The following is a 15,037-nucleotide window of genomic DNA, read 5'->3' on the forward strand; positions in this document are numbered from 1 at the left end:
AACAATGCCGAGGACTGTTGGGGGTTGGGCAGAACACTCTGGGAGGGGGAGGCACAGAATCCCAACTTTAAACGGAGCCCGGCTGAGGGGTGAAAAGCAGATTCCCCTCAGAAAACCACAGGACAGGGCAGTCTCTCTCAGCCCATCACTAATAACCCCACCAGCTGAACATACAGGTAACTTAAAACTTTAAAATAGGGTTAACGAGGAGAAAGATCCCAATAAAGACACTTGGGGACATGGATAATGAAGACGTGGGCCATCTCAAAGTTGGGATAGTGAAGGGATACGGTGTATCCACGAGGAGGTTGATAAACCTAGAGGGATATTTTCCCCGCTGCCCACATCATCACATCCTTTCAATGAAGCTGGTCGGGTGTTTAAGAATGCGTATGGAGTGTTGGACTTCTTTAGTCGGGACATTAGTCTCAAGGGCCATGTTGAGCTTTCTGAAAGGCTATTTAGACGACACTGAGAGTTTTGTGTTATTTCTGGTCTCCTCCTGATAGGAAAGTCGTGGAGGTTTTAGAGAGGGAGAGTAGGAAATTTACCCAGGGCATTGTTTTGTTTCTGCCAGTATGCGGATGTACGGTTGAATCACGGCAAACTGGAACTGGAACTTGAAATGGTCGGGGAAAGGCTGCTGGAATGTAAACATCCCTCACTGTAGACGAGCCAGTTCTACATTAACCCTCCATCTCCCTCGGCAGATTCCAACACTCCTGAATGTGAGGACGTTGGAGGATTCCCTCAAAGCAGCTGCACAAGTTGATAGACCGAGAGGCCATGGTAGAAAGGATCACAATGGGAACATTAGGCACATCGAGTCTGCCTGCTATCCCACCATGACTGATTTCTTCTGTGCAAATTCTGTTTGATTTCTGATCCTCAGGGTTCTTCCGGGGCCGTGTCCGTATAGTGATGCAGTGGACAGAAGCTTCTGGAATGATGAGCTGGATTGTTGTTACCTGTGAGACTGGCCACACTCAGGGTGGAAGGCTGATCATCAGCAGACATCCTACCATCGTGATGTAGGAACCACGAGCCATATTTAAATGACAAAAAAGCAAATTTTAAACAAGCAATTAAAAATAGCCGAATCACATCCAATTGTTGTCACGGATTCTTGTCTGCTTTACCCTGGGCAAAGCAGCGTGAGGGGAGAGAAATGTGGGACACACCGTTAAAGAGTCGCTTCTGACCGTGAACATAGAATTATAGAACCAAAAACAGGCCATTCAGACACCAAACTACCGTGCAGCCTCGACCCATCGACCGGATGCATCTCTCCCCAAATTCCAGCCCACATTACCTGTGCAGATCACTCTTAAATGTGGAAACTGAAGCCGCATCCACCACTTGCGCTGGCAGCCCGTTCCACACTCTCACCCCCTGAGTGAATGCTCCCACCTCACCTTCCCCTTCAATGAAAAAATGTCTGAAATAGTCTCTCACATTTTTGCAAGAGCGACCAGCCCCATTTATTGGGAACCAGAACACATCATCTTTAATTGGCCACAAAGTTTATTGAAGACTGCACCCAAATTAGACCATGATGCACCCCACAATGTAGTTACAAAATAAACATAATTATCTATCTGTCTCCGGTATACAAACAACATATACACATTTACATATCCCCATCACCAGAGACATTGATACCGTGTATGTTCGGAAAGGCACCACAAAGCCAACCTGAGCATATCAACCCAGTTTAAAACATTTTATTAAAAATAACGTTGAAGACATTAAAGTGCGTACAGTCAGCTGAATGACAACAGAATGAAAAGACAATGTTTGTGTGTGTCAGGAGTGTGTTTATTGAGCACTGCCCGTCACAAGCCGAATGGCTAAATCCTGCTCCTGTATCTTATGGTCTCCCATCGTCATGGAGCCTCAAATGCAGCTGCACGAGTTCATAGACCGAAGGGCGATGAGATAAAGGAGCAAAATTAGAACATTCGGCCCTTCCCGTCTGCCTGCCATCCCATCATGACTGATTTCTTCTCCTGTGGAAACTCTGTTTAATTTCTGAGGCTTAGAGTTTTTCCAGGAGTGAAGAATAACTAGTGAGCTTAATTTCAAAATTCATGGTTATCTTAGAGTACAAACAAACATACAAATCCTCAGCAAACTAAACAAAGAGCTGAGAACGATGGCAAGAAGCACAAGGCAAAAAAAAACAGCTCTTCTGAAAAACCGATCACTTCTATAATAAGATAAAGGAACTTTGATGATGATGAATTTTTTAACAGGATAATAAATTCTCCTGCTTCCAGCCGGGTAAAGGTGTCAACTTTAACCGATGTTTCCATTACAAACTCTGCCATCTTCACTGGGGATGATGCCTTGGCATGTCTATTCCAGTAGTATATATATTTCCGTCAGCCGCCCCGATCAGACATGCCCAGGCGTCGTCCCTGACGAAGATGCAGAGATTGGTATTGGACTGTTGATTAAAATAGACAACTGTACCCGGTTGGAAGCCTGAGAAGAGTTTAAACATCATCAACACCTGGAAATCACAGGGTCCTTTATTTTAAATTAATACGCTGCACAATTTCAGTAAATGCAGCATGCAGCACATGGTGATATATCGGTATGGAGAGGCCACTGCACAGGATCGGAAAATGCTGCAGAAAGTTGTAAACTCAGCCAGCTCCTTCATGGGCACTGAACTCCACAGCATCCAGGACACATTCAAAAGATGATGCCACAAAAAGGTGGCATCTATCATTAAGGACCCTCATCACCCAGGATATGCCTTCCTCTAATTGCTACCATCAAGGAGGAGATACAGGATCCTAAAGAGCCACTCACTGTTTCAGGTACAGCTTTTTCTCCCTCTGCTATAAGATTTCTGAATGGACAATGAGCCCATGAACAGTTGCTCAGTATTTTTCCTCTCTTTTGCACTACTTTTTAAATATAATGTTGTACATACTTGTTGTAATTTATACTTTTTATTACTATGTATTGCAATGTACTGCTGTCACAAAACAACAAATTTCACACATATGTTCGTGATATTAAGCCTGATTCTGATACACAAACACACACAGCTGGGCTCAGACATACAACACCCCCACGTTCCTCCCTTTGTGACACCCTGCTTGCTCCGTGGCCCCCGGTATGAAGCTCAAACTGTTGCAACACCTGCCCTTTAAATTCATGGCTGAGGCTGTGTTGTGTCTGTTCACTGTTTGAGTTCGATACTAAATGAAGAGCATTGAATGGGAAGGAAGGTTTGAATAGAAGAATAAAGATCTCCACTGAAGGTATATGGGGTCCTGGTGAGAGCGTACATGGAACACTGTGCACAGGTCTGGTCTCCCTCCCGGAGTCAGTCTGTGGAATGAAGGGAATGAAGAGAAGGTTTCCCAGATTGATTTGGGGGGAGGGAAGGATGAGGAGGTGTCCTTAGAGAGATTATATGGACAGGGTAGCGGTAGGTATGATGTTTCCCGGCTGTGGTTTGGAACCAAGGATCCAGACTCAAAATCAGAGGTCAGCTCAGCAGGACAGAGATGAGGAGAAAGTTTCTCACCCAGAGTGCGGCAAATATTTTTGAATTTTCCTCACAAGGTTTCTGAATTGAAAAGGCAAATTTGGTGTCTCAGCGATGTTGGGAACTTTGCATGAAAGTGGCGCTGAGGTGAAAGGTCAGGCATGATCCGAATGGCGATGCATCCTCCTGTTTCTTATTTTCTAAAGCACAAGTTTGCCTTTGCGGTGAGAGCACCTCAGATCCACCAGCAGCCGCTGCAGTTATTTCATGTTCTCGTTATTTATTTCCCGAGAAAATTTAAAAAACAAACAAACCGCTGGAGGAACTCAGCGGGTCAGGCAGCAATTGCAGCGATCTGTGGGGGGAAGTGGACAATCGACATTCCAGATGAAAGATCTCGACCAGGAAGGGCGACTGTACATTTCTCACCACAATTCTTTCAGGATCATGTTTCTTACTGCAGATTCCAGCATGTGCAGTGTCTTGGGCCTCTCTTTTCAGAACTTCTCCCTTTCAGTCCTGCCTCAGACTGAACCAGGCTCTTCTCTCTGGCTTCATTTCTGTTCTGCTTCTTCTTCAGCCCACCACGCCTACGGGTCGCCAACAGCAGCTCGCCAGAGACCCCAATCCAGGGCCTGGGTTGATCGGCCCTGTGGCTTCTTTTTTCACCACACGACCTCAATCGTCTTCCAGGGGATGGTCCGTCTGATCCCAGGGATGGTCCGTCTGATCCCGGGGATGGTCCGTCTGATCCCGGGGATGGTCGTTCTGATCCCAGGGGATGGTCCGTCTGATCCCGGGGATGGTCCGTCTGATCCCGGGGATGGTCCGTCTGATCTCGGGGATGGTCGTTCTGATCCCAGGGGATGGTCCTTCTGATCCCAGGGATGGTCCGTCTGGTCCGAGGGACGGTCCTTCTGATCCCAGGGACGGTCCGTCTGGTCCGAGGGACGGTCCTTCTGATTTCAGGGATGGTCCTTCTGATTCCAGGGATGAGTCCTTTGGAGATTCAGTCGACGTTTCTGTTGCACTTTTTTTTTCTCACAAGCCCAACCCGCCTGCTTTCACAGCCGGGCTTAGGCAGTCCAGGGCCACGTTTTCTTTGCAGTTCCCACCTATTCACACTCACAAATGAATGTGAACATTGTATGATGGGCCTGTTCCTGTGCTGTACTGCTCTATGTTCTCTGTTCCCTGTTTAGAAGAATGGGAGCAGATCTCAGGAAAACACAAAATTCTTTCAGGGATCAACAGGCAGGATACAGGTAGGATGTTTCCCCGGTCTGAGGAGTCAAAGGTCAGGGGTCACTGTTTGGAATTATCCGTACGGCGTTGCGTACAGCATAGAAATGTGCCCTTTGACCCATCACCTCTATGCTGACCTATTTACCCATCTACATTCATCCCATTGGCCGGCATTAGGTCAGTCTCCCTCTGTGCCTTGCCTGTTGAAGTGTCTGTCCAAGTGTCTCTTAAACACAGAGGACTAGAGGCCTGTGACCTGCAGAGGTCGGTGCTGGGGCCGGGTTGTTTGTCATTCATGTTAATGATTTGTATGAGAATGTAGATGACATAGTTAGTAGGTTTGTGGGTGACACTAAAATTCATGGTATAGTACACCGGGCTCTTGATCAGCTGTAGAGTTGGGTACAGTGACAATGTTTTAAAATACATCTTGCCAGGGACGTGGATAACAAAGGGGGAAAGGAATAATGGGCAAATGGGACCAGCTCATTAAAGCAAGCTGGTCGGCATGAACAAGTTGGGCCGAAGAGCCTCTGTGACCTCCTGTTTAAATCCATTCACTCGCCCCCTTCCCATCTTAATCCACCCCTTTCCTGCACTCGTTTCTGCTGTCTCTCTCCCCTATTTATTTCTGTTCTTGAGGGAAGATGTCAACCTGAAACGCAGACTGTCCATCTCTCTCCACACATGCTGCCGGACCCGCTCGGTTCCTCCAGCATTTTGTGTCTGTTTGATCGGGAAATCTCTGCTCTCCGTCCAGCGGAAAGATATTGGAGAGATATTAATTGCCCACCTGCTTCCCTGGGAAAGGTTGCCTATCGGCAAACCGACTGCACCGAAGGCCCACGGGCTTTCCACTGGTCCTGGGGACGCTTTGCCCGAGTGTTCCCCCAATCTCTGGGGCAGTGCTGCCTGAGTCTCTCCCCGATCCCCGGGGACGCGCTGCCCGAGTCTCCCCCCGATCCCCGGGGACTCTCTAATTCTCTGTTTCTCCCCCCAGTCTCTGTCATCCTGGATGTGGAAACGGCGCATCCGGAGCTCGAGGTGTCTGAGGATCGGAAGAGTGTGAGATGTACCCGGACCCGGAGAGATCTCCCTGACACCGGGAAGAGATTCACAAATCGGGCTTGTGTGCTGGGATCAGAAGGATTCACATGGGGGAGACATTACTGGGAGGTGGAGGTGACAGGGAATCGGGACTGTTATTTAGGAGTCACCGCAGGGTCGTTGGAGGGGAAGAGAGGAGTCGGACTGAGTCCGGAGACCGGATTCTGGGTCATTGGGCGGTATTATGATGTGTTACTTCGGAATTATGACATGATGAAAGTTCGTACCTCCCCTGAGTCCCGTCTCCCTGCCGGTCCCATCCCCGGGAGGGTGGGAGTTTATCTCAGTTACGAGTCCGGGACAGTTTCATTTTACAACGCGGAGACCAAGTCCCATCTCCACACCTTCACTGGGAATAAATTCACGGGGAAACTTTATCCTTTCTTCGCGACTGGGGATGGAAACCAGTGGCTGAGGATCTGCTCCGGTTCCGCTCTAGGTCTGTAAATGGGTTGGGTCCTGGGACCGGCGTCAGGAGTAAGATCACTGTAAGTGTAAATGAGCGGAGAGTGAAATAATCATGAGATGAGAATTATCGATCCATTAATTTTAACTCGTTCACCGCGTCCAACAACAGAATAGAATAGGGTCCTGAGCTCCCCCGGGTGCTACAGTCCACACGAACTGAAACAGGTTAAATGGGACAAGTGGTGGCGGTGCTGACCAGAAAAGACAGTGAAGATTGTTCATTAAGTTCATCTGCCATTTCTTTGTCCCCCATTACTACTTCACCAGCATCATTTTCCAGTGGTCTAGTATCAACTCTCATCTCCCTTTCACTCTTCATGTAACTGAAAACTAAACTTTTAGTATCCTGATTTATATTATTGGCCAGTTTGCCCTCATATTTCATCTTGACCATTCTTATGGTTTTTTCATTGCCTTTTGTTGGATTTTAAGACCATCCCAATAATCCAACATCCCACTGAACTTTGCTACCTATATGTCATTTCCTTAGAGTTAACACAGTCGTTAACTTCCCTTGTCAGCCATGGATTCCCACCACTGCCATTGGAGAACTTCTTTGGTGGGACATGTCTCTCCTGGTATTCCCACATCCGTCAGCCACCTCTGTTAAGCCGTCATCCCCAGAGTAACGTCCCAAAACAATTGGGATGTTTCCATTCCAATATGCCTTTGCCTGTTCAATACAGTGAATTAATTTAATGCCAGTCCTTTAACTTAATAAAGTTTTTATCTGAAAACTATCAACCCCTCCAAGATGGTACTGAATGCATTTGATTTTTTTCACCTGTATCTGCTTCACACTTAAAAGATTCATAATGACAAAATGTACACGACAGTCATATGAAGCAAGGTTAGCAGAGCTGGGACCTTTTTCTTTGAAACGTAGAGGAATGAGAGGGGACTTGATAGAGGTCTAGAAGATTATGAGAGGCATAGATAGGGTGGATAGTCAGTACCTGTTCCCCAGGGCACCAATAACAAACACCAGAGGACATAGGTACAAAATTAAGGGATGGAAGTTTAGGGGAGACATCAGGGGTAAGTTTTTTTACACAGAGGGTTGTGAGTGCCTGGAATGACTTGCCATGGTTGGTGGTGGAGGCTAAAACATTAGGGGTATTTAAGAACCTCTTGGACAGGCACATGGATGAAAGAAAATTAGAGGGTTATGGGGTACTGTGGGTTTAGTACTTCTTTTAAGGATTATATGGGTCGGTACAACATGGAGGGCTGAAGGACCTGTTCTGTGCTGTAGTGTTCTCTGGTCCTGTGACACAGAATGAAGTTTTCTAATTAGATACAAGGCATAATTAAGCATAGTGTTGGCATTTTTAAGTCGTGTCAATATCATTCCTTCCCTTCCTGTTTTAAGCCCTTCTTCCAAAAACCCAACTTGTTTATGTATTCTGTAAAGGCGTCAGTCCTTATGTCAATTTTACTGCGGATCTTGCCATAAGTCCTGAATTCTTAACCCTCCCATCCCCTTAGCCTCTGATTTGCGAAGTGGAATGTCTATATCCTCAGTTGAACTTCTAACAGGTTTTGTTGCTAAACAGTCAACTCCATCATTTCCCTCAACAGTGCGATGTGCAGGGCCCATAAGGTGCAGACATATGAACCGAACTTTGTATATGAAATAATGCTTGATGAGTTTCCAACAGTCAATCTGACCTACTGCTAGAATGTCCTATTTTAAGGCTCATCAAAACCGAAAGAGAATCTGAACAAATTACAAGTTTGCAAGGACCAATTTCCTCCACACACTGTAACCCTAAAATCAAAGCAAAGAATTCTGCTCCATATACCCACAAATGGCTGGTAAGTGATTTCTTTATCATTGCCTGCAACTCAGGCACACACAAAAAATGAGAACAGAGACACCAACATTCCCAGTTAAATTACGTTTTAATCCATCTGTAAAAAGTGCTGACCGTATGATAATAACTTTCATTAATATACTCGTGAACCAACAGACGCTCAGGCAGAATGGAATCCAATTGTGTAACCTAAAATTAACTGCAGTCATTTGAAAAAACAACAAAGTGGGGTTACTGAGAAAGCTACAGTGGAACATATTGTATCATCCAATACACCCATATTCCCAGCGTGATAAGAACCCAGCCACCCAGAACTAAAAGCATTCTTCTTGTGATGTTCCCCACCACCCTTTAGCACAGGATGTTCAATCCAATTTGTTAACGTCAACTTCCACCTCTGTCCCTGGAAGGGCAATTGTTCCATTTCAACCAGTAAAGCCGAAACAGGGGACGACCTGACTTAACCACAACACAATCTTAAAGCACGAAATGTATCACACCCAAACATCATAAAGTTGAAGAAGAAGGTGATCTATAAACCACAAACATAATCAAGAACAGATCCAATTAAACAAACGAGATTGGTCATAAATATTTTCATGTCACACCCAAGAATACTCACAGGGATAACGAAGAGTATTTAATGTTTCTTTACATTTATTAATTATTTTCTGATCCGATGCTTCAATGTCAGCTTATTATCCGTCCACATGCCTGGAAATCTTACCACTGACAACTTTTAAGGAGTTTGACCATATCATTTCCAATCAAGTGCAGGTCCATTAATCCTGTTTGTAAAGCACATAACTTGTGTTTTTGCTACTGAAAGCTTAAATCCCATCTAGTCGCCGACTGTTCGACCTTACTAATTGCTAAAGCATCCTATATACAGTAAAAGTATCCATAAACCTCCATCATCTGCACATAGTGATTTACACAATGAAAAACCTGTCTCAGAGAAAAATATTATTAATTATAATATTGTTATGATCCCAGCCCCCTCCTTTGTGAGAATCGCAAGAGCACCCTTTGAGGAGGGGGGGGGGGGGTCAGTAGACCCAGGAAGTGAGAGAGAGAGGAACGTGAAAAATTGCACGCCCCACCAGGGATACAGAATAAGATGCCAGCAACTATTGTCTCATGGAGACCACGTGAAAAGCCCTCGGGCAAGGTGGGCTGGTTGAGAGAGAGATTGCATCATCCCAACCTGATTGACACCTGCGACCCCGTGAGGAAGTATAAAGGAGAGTCTCAGGGGGACAGCCCCTTTGACGCACCCAGAAGACACGAGAGAGCGATCCCGCAGTAGTGGGATGCCATTCTGAAGGAAGCCACGTGCGTTAGATTCCGGGATTGGAATTTGTGGCTGGAATCACAGGAAACCGCTTTGAACTAACATCGGGGAGAGGGAACCAACGCTTCCCCGATTTCACGGAAGATTCATCAAGACTCGGCAAGTTCTTTCTCTTCTCCCCCGCCCAATCTCTCTCTCTCGGTCGCCCCACGCAAAACCCAGCAATTTTCAAAGGGCTGCGGCCTGCAGACTTTCAGAGTGACTTTTATATTTCCAACGGACAATCTATTAACCCCTAGACACCAGCAGAGCTCACTTCTTAATGATGATGATTACAATACCCGCGCTTTAGATTGAATGTTGACAATGTGCACTATCTAAATGTATGTATTAACCCTACTTTTGTGTCCCTTTACGAGTAAAACGTTTGAAAATAGTGACATCAGACTTCAACGGACCTCTCTATCTCTGCTGGTAAGTTCTCCAGTTACGGGATTCATAACAATATAAAATAATAAATACTGCCTGTGGGATCCCAGTCTCTATCTCATAACAACCTGAATATAACTTTCCCACCCATACCTGACACAAAACATTCAATTAAAACAACTCAAAGTTAGATAATCGCCCCTCCATCCTCATTTCCACAATTTCATAAAAATTCTTTCCTTCCATAAATACCATCTGCCTTTTGAATAGTAAAAATGCTGCTGTTACAACTTCTATATTTAACTGGCTTTACTAATACCATCTTCCAAATATAAACATGAATTCAATGTCATACTTGCCCATCCAGACCTTTACAAGACGTACAAATAGAAACAATCAGAAAAAATTGTACAATAGCCCTCTCATTTGCATTTCCAAAAATTAATCAAAAGTCCATCCTTCAATAAATATCATTTGCCTTTTCAATATCAAAAATATTGCTATTACAACATCTTTATTTAACTGTACTTTCCTATTATGATCTTCCAAACCCAAACTGATTCCAATGTTATTTAAGGCAGAGATTGCTAGTTATCTGAGTAGCCAGGGTATCAACGGTTATGGTGAGAAGGTGGGGGAGTGGGACTAAATGGGAGAATGGATCAGCTCATGATTAAATGGCAGAACAGACTCGATTGGCTGAATGACTGACTTCTGCTCCTTTTTCTTATGGTCTTATTCTACCGTTCCAAATTCTCCTCTGATAAAACATGAAGTTACCTCTTTTATCGAAAATATAATTCAAACATTCGATTACCATACATTCTACAAGTTTACAACAATGAGACTTTAATGATATTGGCCTACAAGGAGGATCAGACGGGGAGATCCAGGTTTTAGAATGGGAACTACTACAACCATTTTCCATGAGAAAAGTGGATAGCCAACCCTCCAAATACGATTCAGAAAGCTAATATTTTTCAAAAGAAAATTACACACATACCTGTTGAATCAAGATTTTCGACAAGTTCATGATGCATTTTATTCCCATTCACAACACTATACTCTGCCCCTTTCCTTATAAAACTGACAACACCACCCCTCTACCAACTGACCTGTCAAGCCAAACGACAATATAATCCTGCACAGCAATAAAACTTAAAATGTGCAGGTTTCCTGAACAGATATAACATCGGAAGAATCTGACAAATCAGAAATAAACTGCTGAAAGTGTTGACCATGTAAAATCAGGCTTCTTGCATTTCACTTCAATATTTCAATCCCATTACATATCTTCACAAGTAGACTGGGATGCAGAAACCCCACAACTCAGAGCTTCATTTACAGCTTCCCACAGAACACCAGTTACACCAAGATACCTTTCTGCAGCTTTCACAATAATTTTAATTTTCTCAGTAGGATGAGATGCCTGATCAGTACAATTCACCAGATTGTTTATAAACTTCACAAACTTCATTTTATCCAGCAGTGAAGTATCTTTGGTGAGAGAACTGTGATGCCGGCATATATCCACTGACGTCACAGTCTGTTCTCTGAGTGGGATCACTTTATCCAGTTTACCTGCTCTGCTTGCTGTACTTGTCCTTGAACAGGCCCTTCTGCTCACTGTGTTGTTCTGAACCAATTGAACTGGTCACTTCATGCCTTACTAAACCAATCCCTTCTGCCAACACAAGGAGCACATCCCTCCATTCTCCTCTCATCCACGTGGTATCCAATAGCCTCTATCACATCTGCCTCCACCACCACCCGATATTCACTCCAGACACCCACCACTCTGGGAATGAAAAACAAAACTTGAACCGCAAATCTTCTTTAAACATTTTGAGTCAAGTTTTTAACATCATTGTCTTTTCTAGTTGTTTTTCTCCAACAGCAGCTATGCAGAGAAAAAACAAAATTACACTAAATCACAAAATACAATAGTGCAAAAAGGACCAATGAGGATGTGTTCCCCCTTTCCCCTGAAGTTCATGCCCACTGGCATTGGACATTTCCTCCTTAGAGAAAATATCTCGGCTCTCCACTCTGTCTGTGTCTCTCACATTCCTGTAAACGTCTGTCAGACCTCCCTCAGCCTCTGCCACTCCGGAGAAAATTCCCCGAGATTGTCCGGTCTCACTTTATCCAGGCAGCATCCTGTTAAGCCTCTTCCACTCACCATCCAAAAACTCCGCATTATTCCTGTCTTCAAATGCAATTCTCCGATGTGGATAAACTAGAGATTTATACAACTGCAACATAACTGCCTGACAATGGAACCACTATCTGGGAGTTATGATCTCAGATTCCAAGATCCCCCTGTAGATCAACACAGTCCAATCTCACCCCATGAATATAACAGCAACGAGATAATGCTGAGGCTTTATAAGACTCTAGTCAGGCCACACTTGGGAGTATTGTCAACAGTGTTGGGCCCCACATCTCAGACAGGATGTGTTGTCATTGGAGAGAGTCCAGAGGAAGTTCAGAAAGATGATTTCGGGAATAAAGGGGTTAAAATATGAGGAGCACTTGGCAGCTTTGACCATGTGCTCACTGGAACTCAGAAAAATGCGGGGGCATTTCATTGAAACCTACCGAATGTTGAAAGGACTGGATAAGGTGGATGTGGAGAAGGTATTTCCTGTGGTGGGGCACAGCCACAAAATTGAGGGGCCACCTTTTCAAACAGAAATAAGCAGCTTATTTTTTTATTAGCCAGAGAGTCTTCGATCTGTGGAATGCTCTGCGGCAGACTGCGGTGGAGGCCGAGTGTGTGGGTATATTCAAGGCGGAAGTTGATCGCTTCCTGATCGGTCAGGGCATCAAAGGATATGGCGGGAGGTCAGATATCTGGAATTGAGTGCGATCTGGGATCAGCCATGATGGAAAGGTAGCTGACTCAATGGGCTGAATGGCCTAATTCTGTTCCGATGCCTTATGGACTTATGAACAGAAGCCCCCTCAATCATGATGAATCTCCTCTGCACTCTTCCAGCACAAAACATCCTTTGTACAGAATGCTAAACGGAACTGAACGCAACTTTTCAAGAATGTTATCATGTCAGGCAGCATCTGTTGAGGGGAATAGAGTCGATGGCTGGGACAGAACCCGTCACTTACGGCGCTAACACAGGCCTTTCGGCCCAACCTTCTCATGCTGTCTTCCTGTCCATTTAAACTAATCCCTCTGCCTGTCTTTGACACAGAACACAGAAATCTACAGCACATTACAGGCTCTTCTGCCCACAATGTTGTACCGACCATGTAACCTACTCTAGAGACTGCCTCGGATTTCCCGATCATATAGCCCTCTGTGTTTCTAACCTCCATGACGCTATCTAAGAGTCTATTAAAATATCCTGTTGTATCCACCTCCACCATCGCTGCCGGCAGTGCATTCCACGCACCCAGCACTCTGTGTGTAAGAAACTTACCTCTGACATTCTCTCAGTACCGACTTCTAAGCAGCTAAAACTACGTCCCCATGTGTTAGGCACTTCAAGCCTTGGAAAATGCCTCTGGCTATCCACATGGTCAAAGCCTCTCACCATCTTATACACCTCTATCAGGTTACCTCTCATCCTCCATCGCTCCAAGAAGGAAAGGCCAAGTTCACTCAATCTATTCTCATAAGGCATGCTCTCCAATCCAAGAGCAACATCCTTGTGAATCTACTCTACACTCTCTATAGTATCCACATCCTTCCTGTAGTGGGGCCACCAGAACGGAACACAGGACTCCCAAGTGGGATCCAACTAAGCCCACAGCCCTGCCGTGTTGGGGTACAATTACTTATGTACAGGTTAGGAGAAATATCGCTTCAACATCACCTCACAGCTCTTGAACTCAATCCCATGGTTGATAAAGGCCATCACACCAGACCCCTTCCTAACAACACTACCAACCTCCACAGCAGCTTTGAGTGTCGTATGGACATGGACCCCAAGATCTCTCTGACCGTCCACAATGCCAAGAGTCTAATCATTAATATTATATTCTGTGTTCAAATTTGACCTGCAGAAATGAACCTCTTCATCTGTGTTGAACTCCATCTGTGCTTCCCAGTTCTGCATCCGAGGCAAGGAAATAGATTGCTGAGCCTCTGGCGAAGATCATTATATCCCCATTGTCCACGGGAATTGTACTGGAGTATTGGAGGGAGGCGAATGTTGTCCCCTTGTTCAAAAAGGATAGTAGGGATAGTCCCAATAATTATAGACCATTGAGCCTTACATCTGTGGTGGGAAAGCTGTTGGAAAAGATTCAGAAAGATAGGATTTATTGGCATTTAAAGAATCATGGTCTGATCAGTGACAGTAAGCATGGCTATCTTAACGACAGATCGTGTCTAAAAAGCCTGATGGAGTTCTTTTAAGAGGTGACCAGGCATATAGATGAGGGTAGTGCAGTGGATCTGATCTACATGGATTTTAGTAATGCATTTGATAAAGTTACACGCGGTAGGCTTATTCATAAAGTCAGAAGGCATGGGAACCAGTGATGTTTGACCAGGTGGATTCAGAATTGGCTTGCCTGCAGAAAGCAGAGAGTTCTGGTGGAGGGAGTACATTTGGATCGGAGGGTTGTGACTAGTGGTATCCCACAAGGGTCAGTTCTGGGACCCCTACTTTTTGTGATTTTTATTAACGACCTGGATGTGGGGGTAGAAGAATGGGTTGGCAAGTTTGCAGAAGACACAAAGATTGGTGGTGTTGTGGATAATGAAGAGAGACATTGATAGGGTGCAGGAGTGGGCTGAGAATTGGCAGATGGAGTTCAACCCAGAGAAGTGTGAGGTGGTACACTTTGGAAGGACAAACTCCAAGGCAGAGTACAAAGTAAATGGCAGGATACTTCGCAGTGCAGCGGAGCAGAGGGATCTGGGGCTACATGTACACAGATCCCTGAAAGTGGCCTCACAGGTAGACAAAGTAGTTAAGAAAGCTTATGCGGTGTTAGCTTTCATAACTCGAGGGATAGAGTTTAAGAGTCGCGATGTAATGATGCAGCTATATAAAACTGGTTGGGCCACAGGGAATACTCTGTCCAGTTCTGGTCATCTCACTATAAGAAGAATGTGGAAGCACTGGAAAGGGTACAGAGGAGATTTACCAGAATGCTGCTTGGTTTCGAGAGTATGGATTATGATCAGAGATTAAGGGA

General features: G+C 44.9%; 1 protein-coding gene across 2 annotated transcripts in view; it reads right to left on the minus strand.

Moving 5' to 3' along the window:
• Positions 1-5,753: 5,753 nt before the first annotated feature.
• LOC132385917 (nuclear factor 7, brain-like) overlaps positions 5,754-15,037 on the minus strand; it is a 35,894-nt gene continuing 26,610 nt past the window's right edge. The window contains exons 2-3 of one of the 2 annotated variants that reach the window (XR_009509336.1): positions 13,889-14,123; positions 6,210-6,346 (exon numbers count right to left, since the gene is read on the minus strand). Coding sequence is in view for 1 of the 2 variants with exons in the window: in XM_059958153.1 (XP_059814136.1) it covers positions 6,222-6,346 (125 nt within the window). In the remaining variant the exon portion in view is untranslated. Of the gene's footprint in view, positions 6,347-13,888; positions 14,124-15,037 lie in introns of both variants that reach the window. The other variant, XM_059958153.1, reaches the window with a different exon arrangement.

This window comes from Hypanus sabinus (genome assembly GCF_030144855.1).
Source record: "Hypanus sabinus isolate sHypSab1 chromosome X2 unlocalized genomic scaffold, sHypSab1.hap1 SUPER_X2_unloc_5, whole genome shotgun sequence".
Taxonomy (NCBI): domain Eukaryota; kingdom Metazoa; phylum Chordata; class Chondrichthyes; order Myliobatiformes; family Dasyatidae; genus Hypanus; species Hypanus sabinus.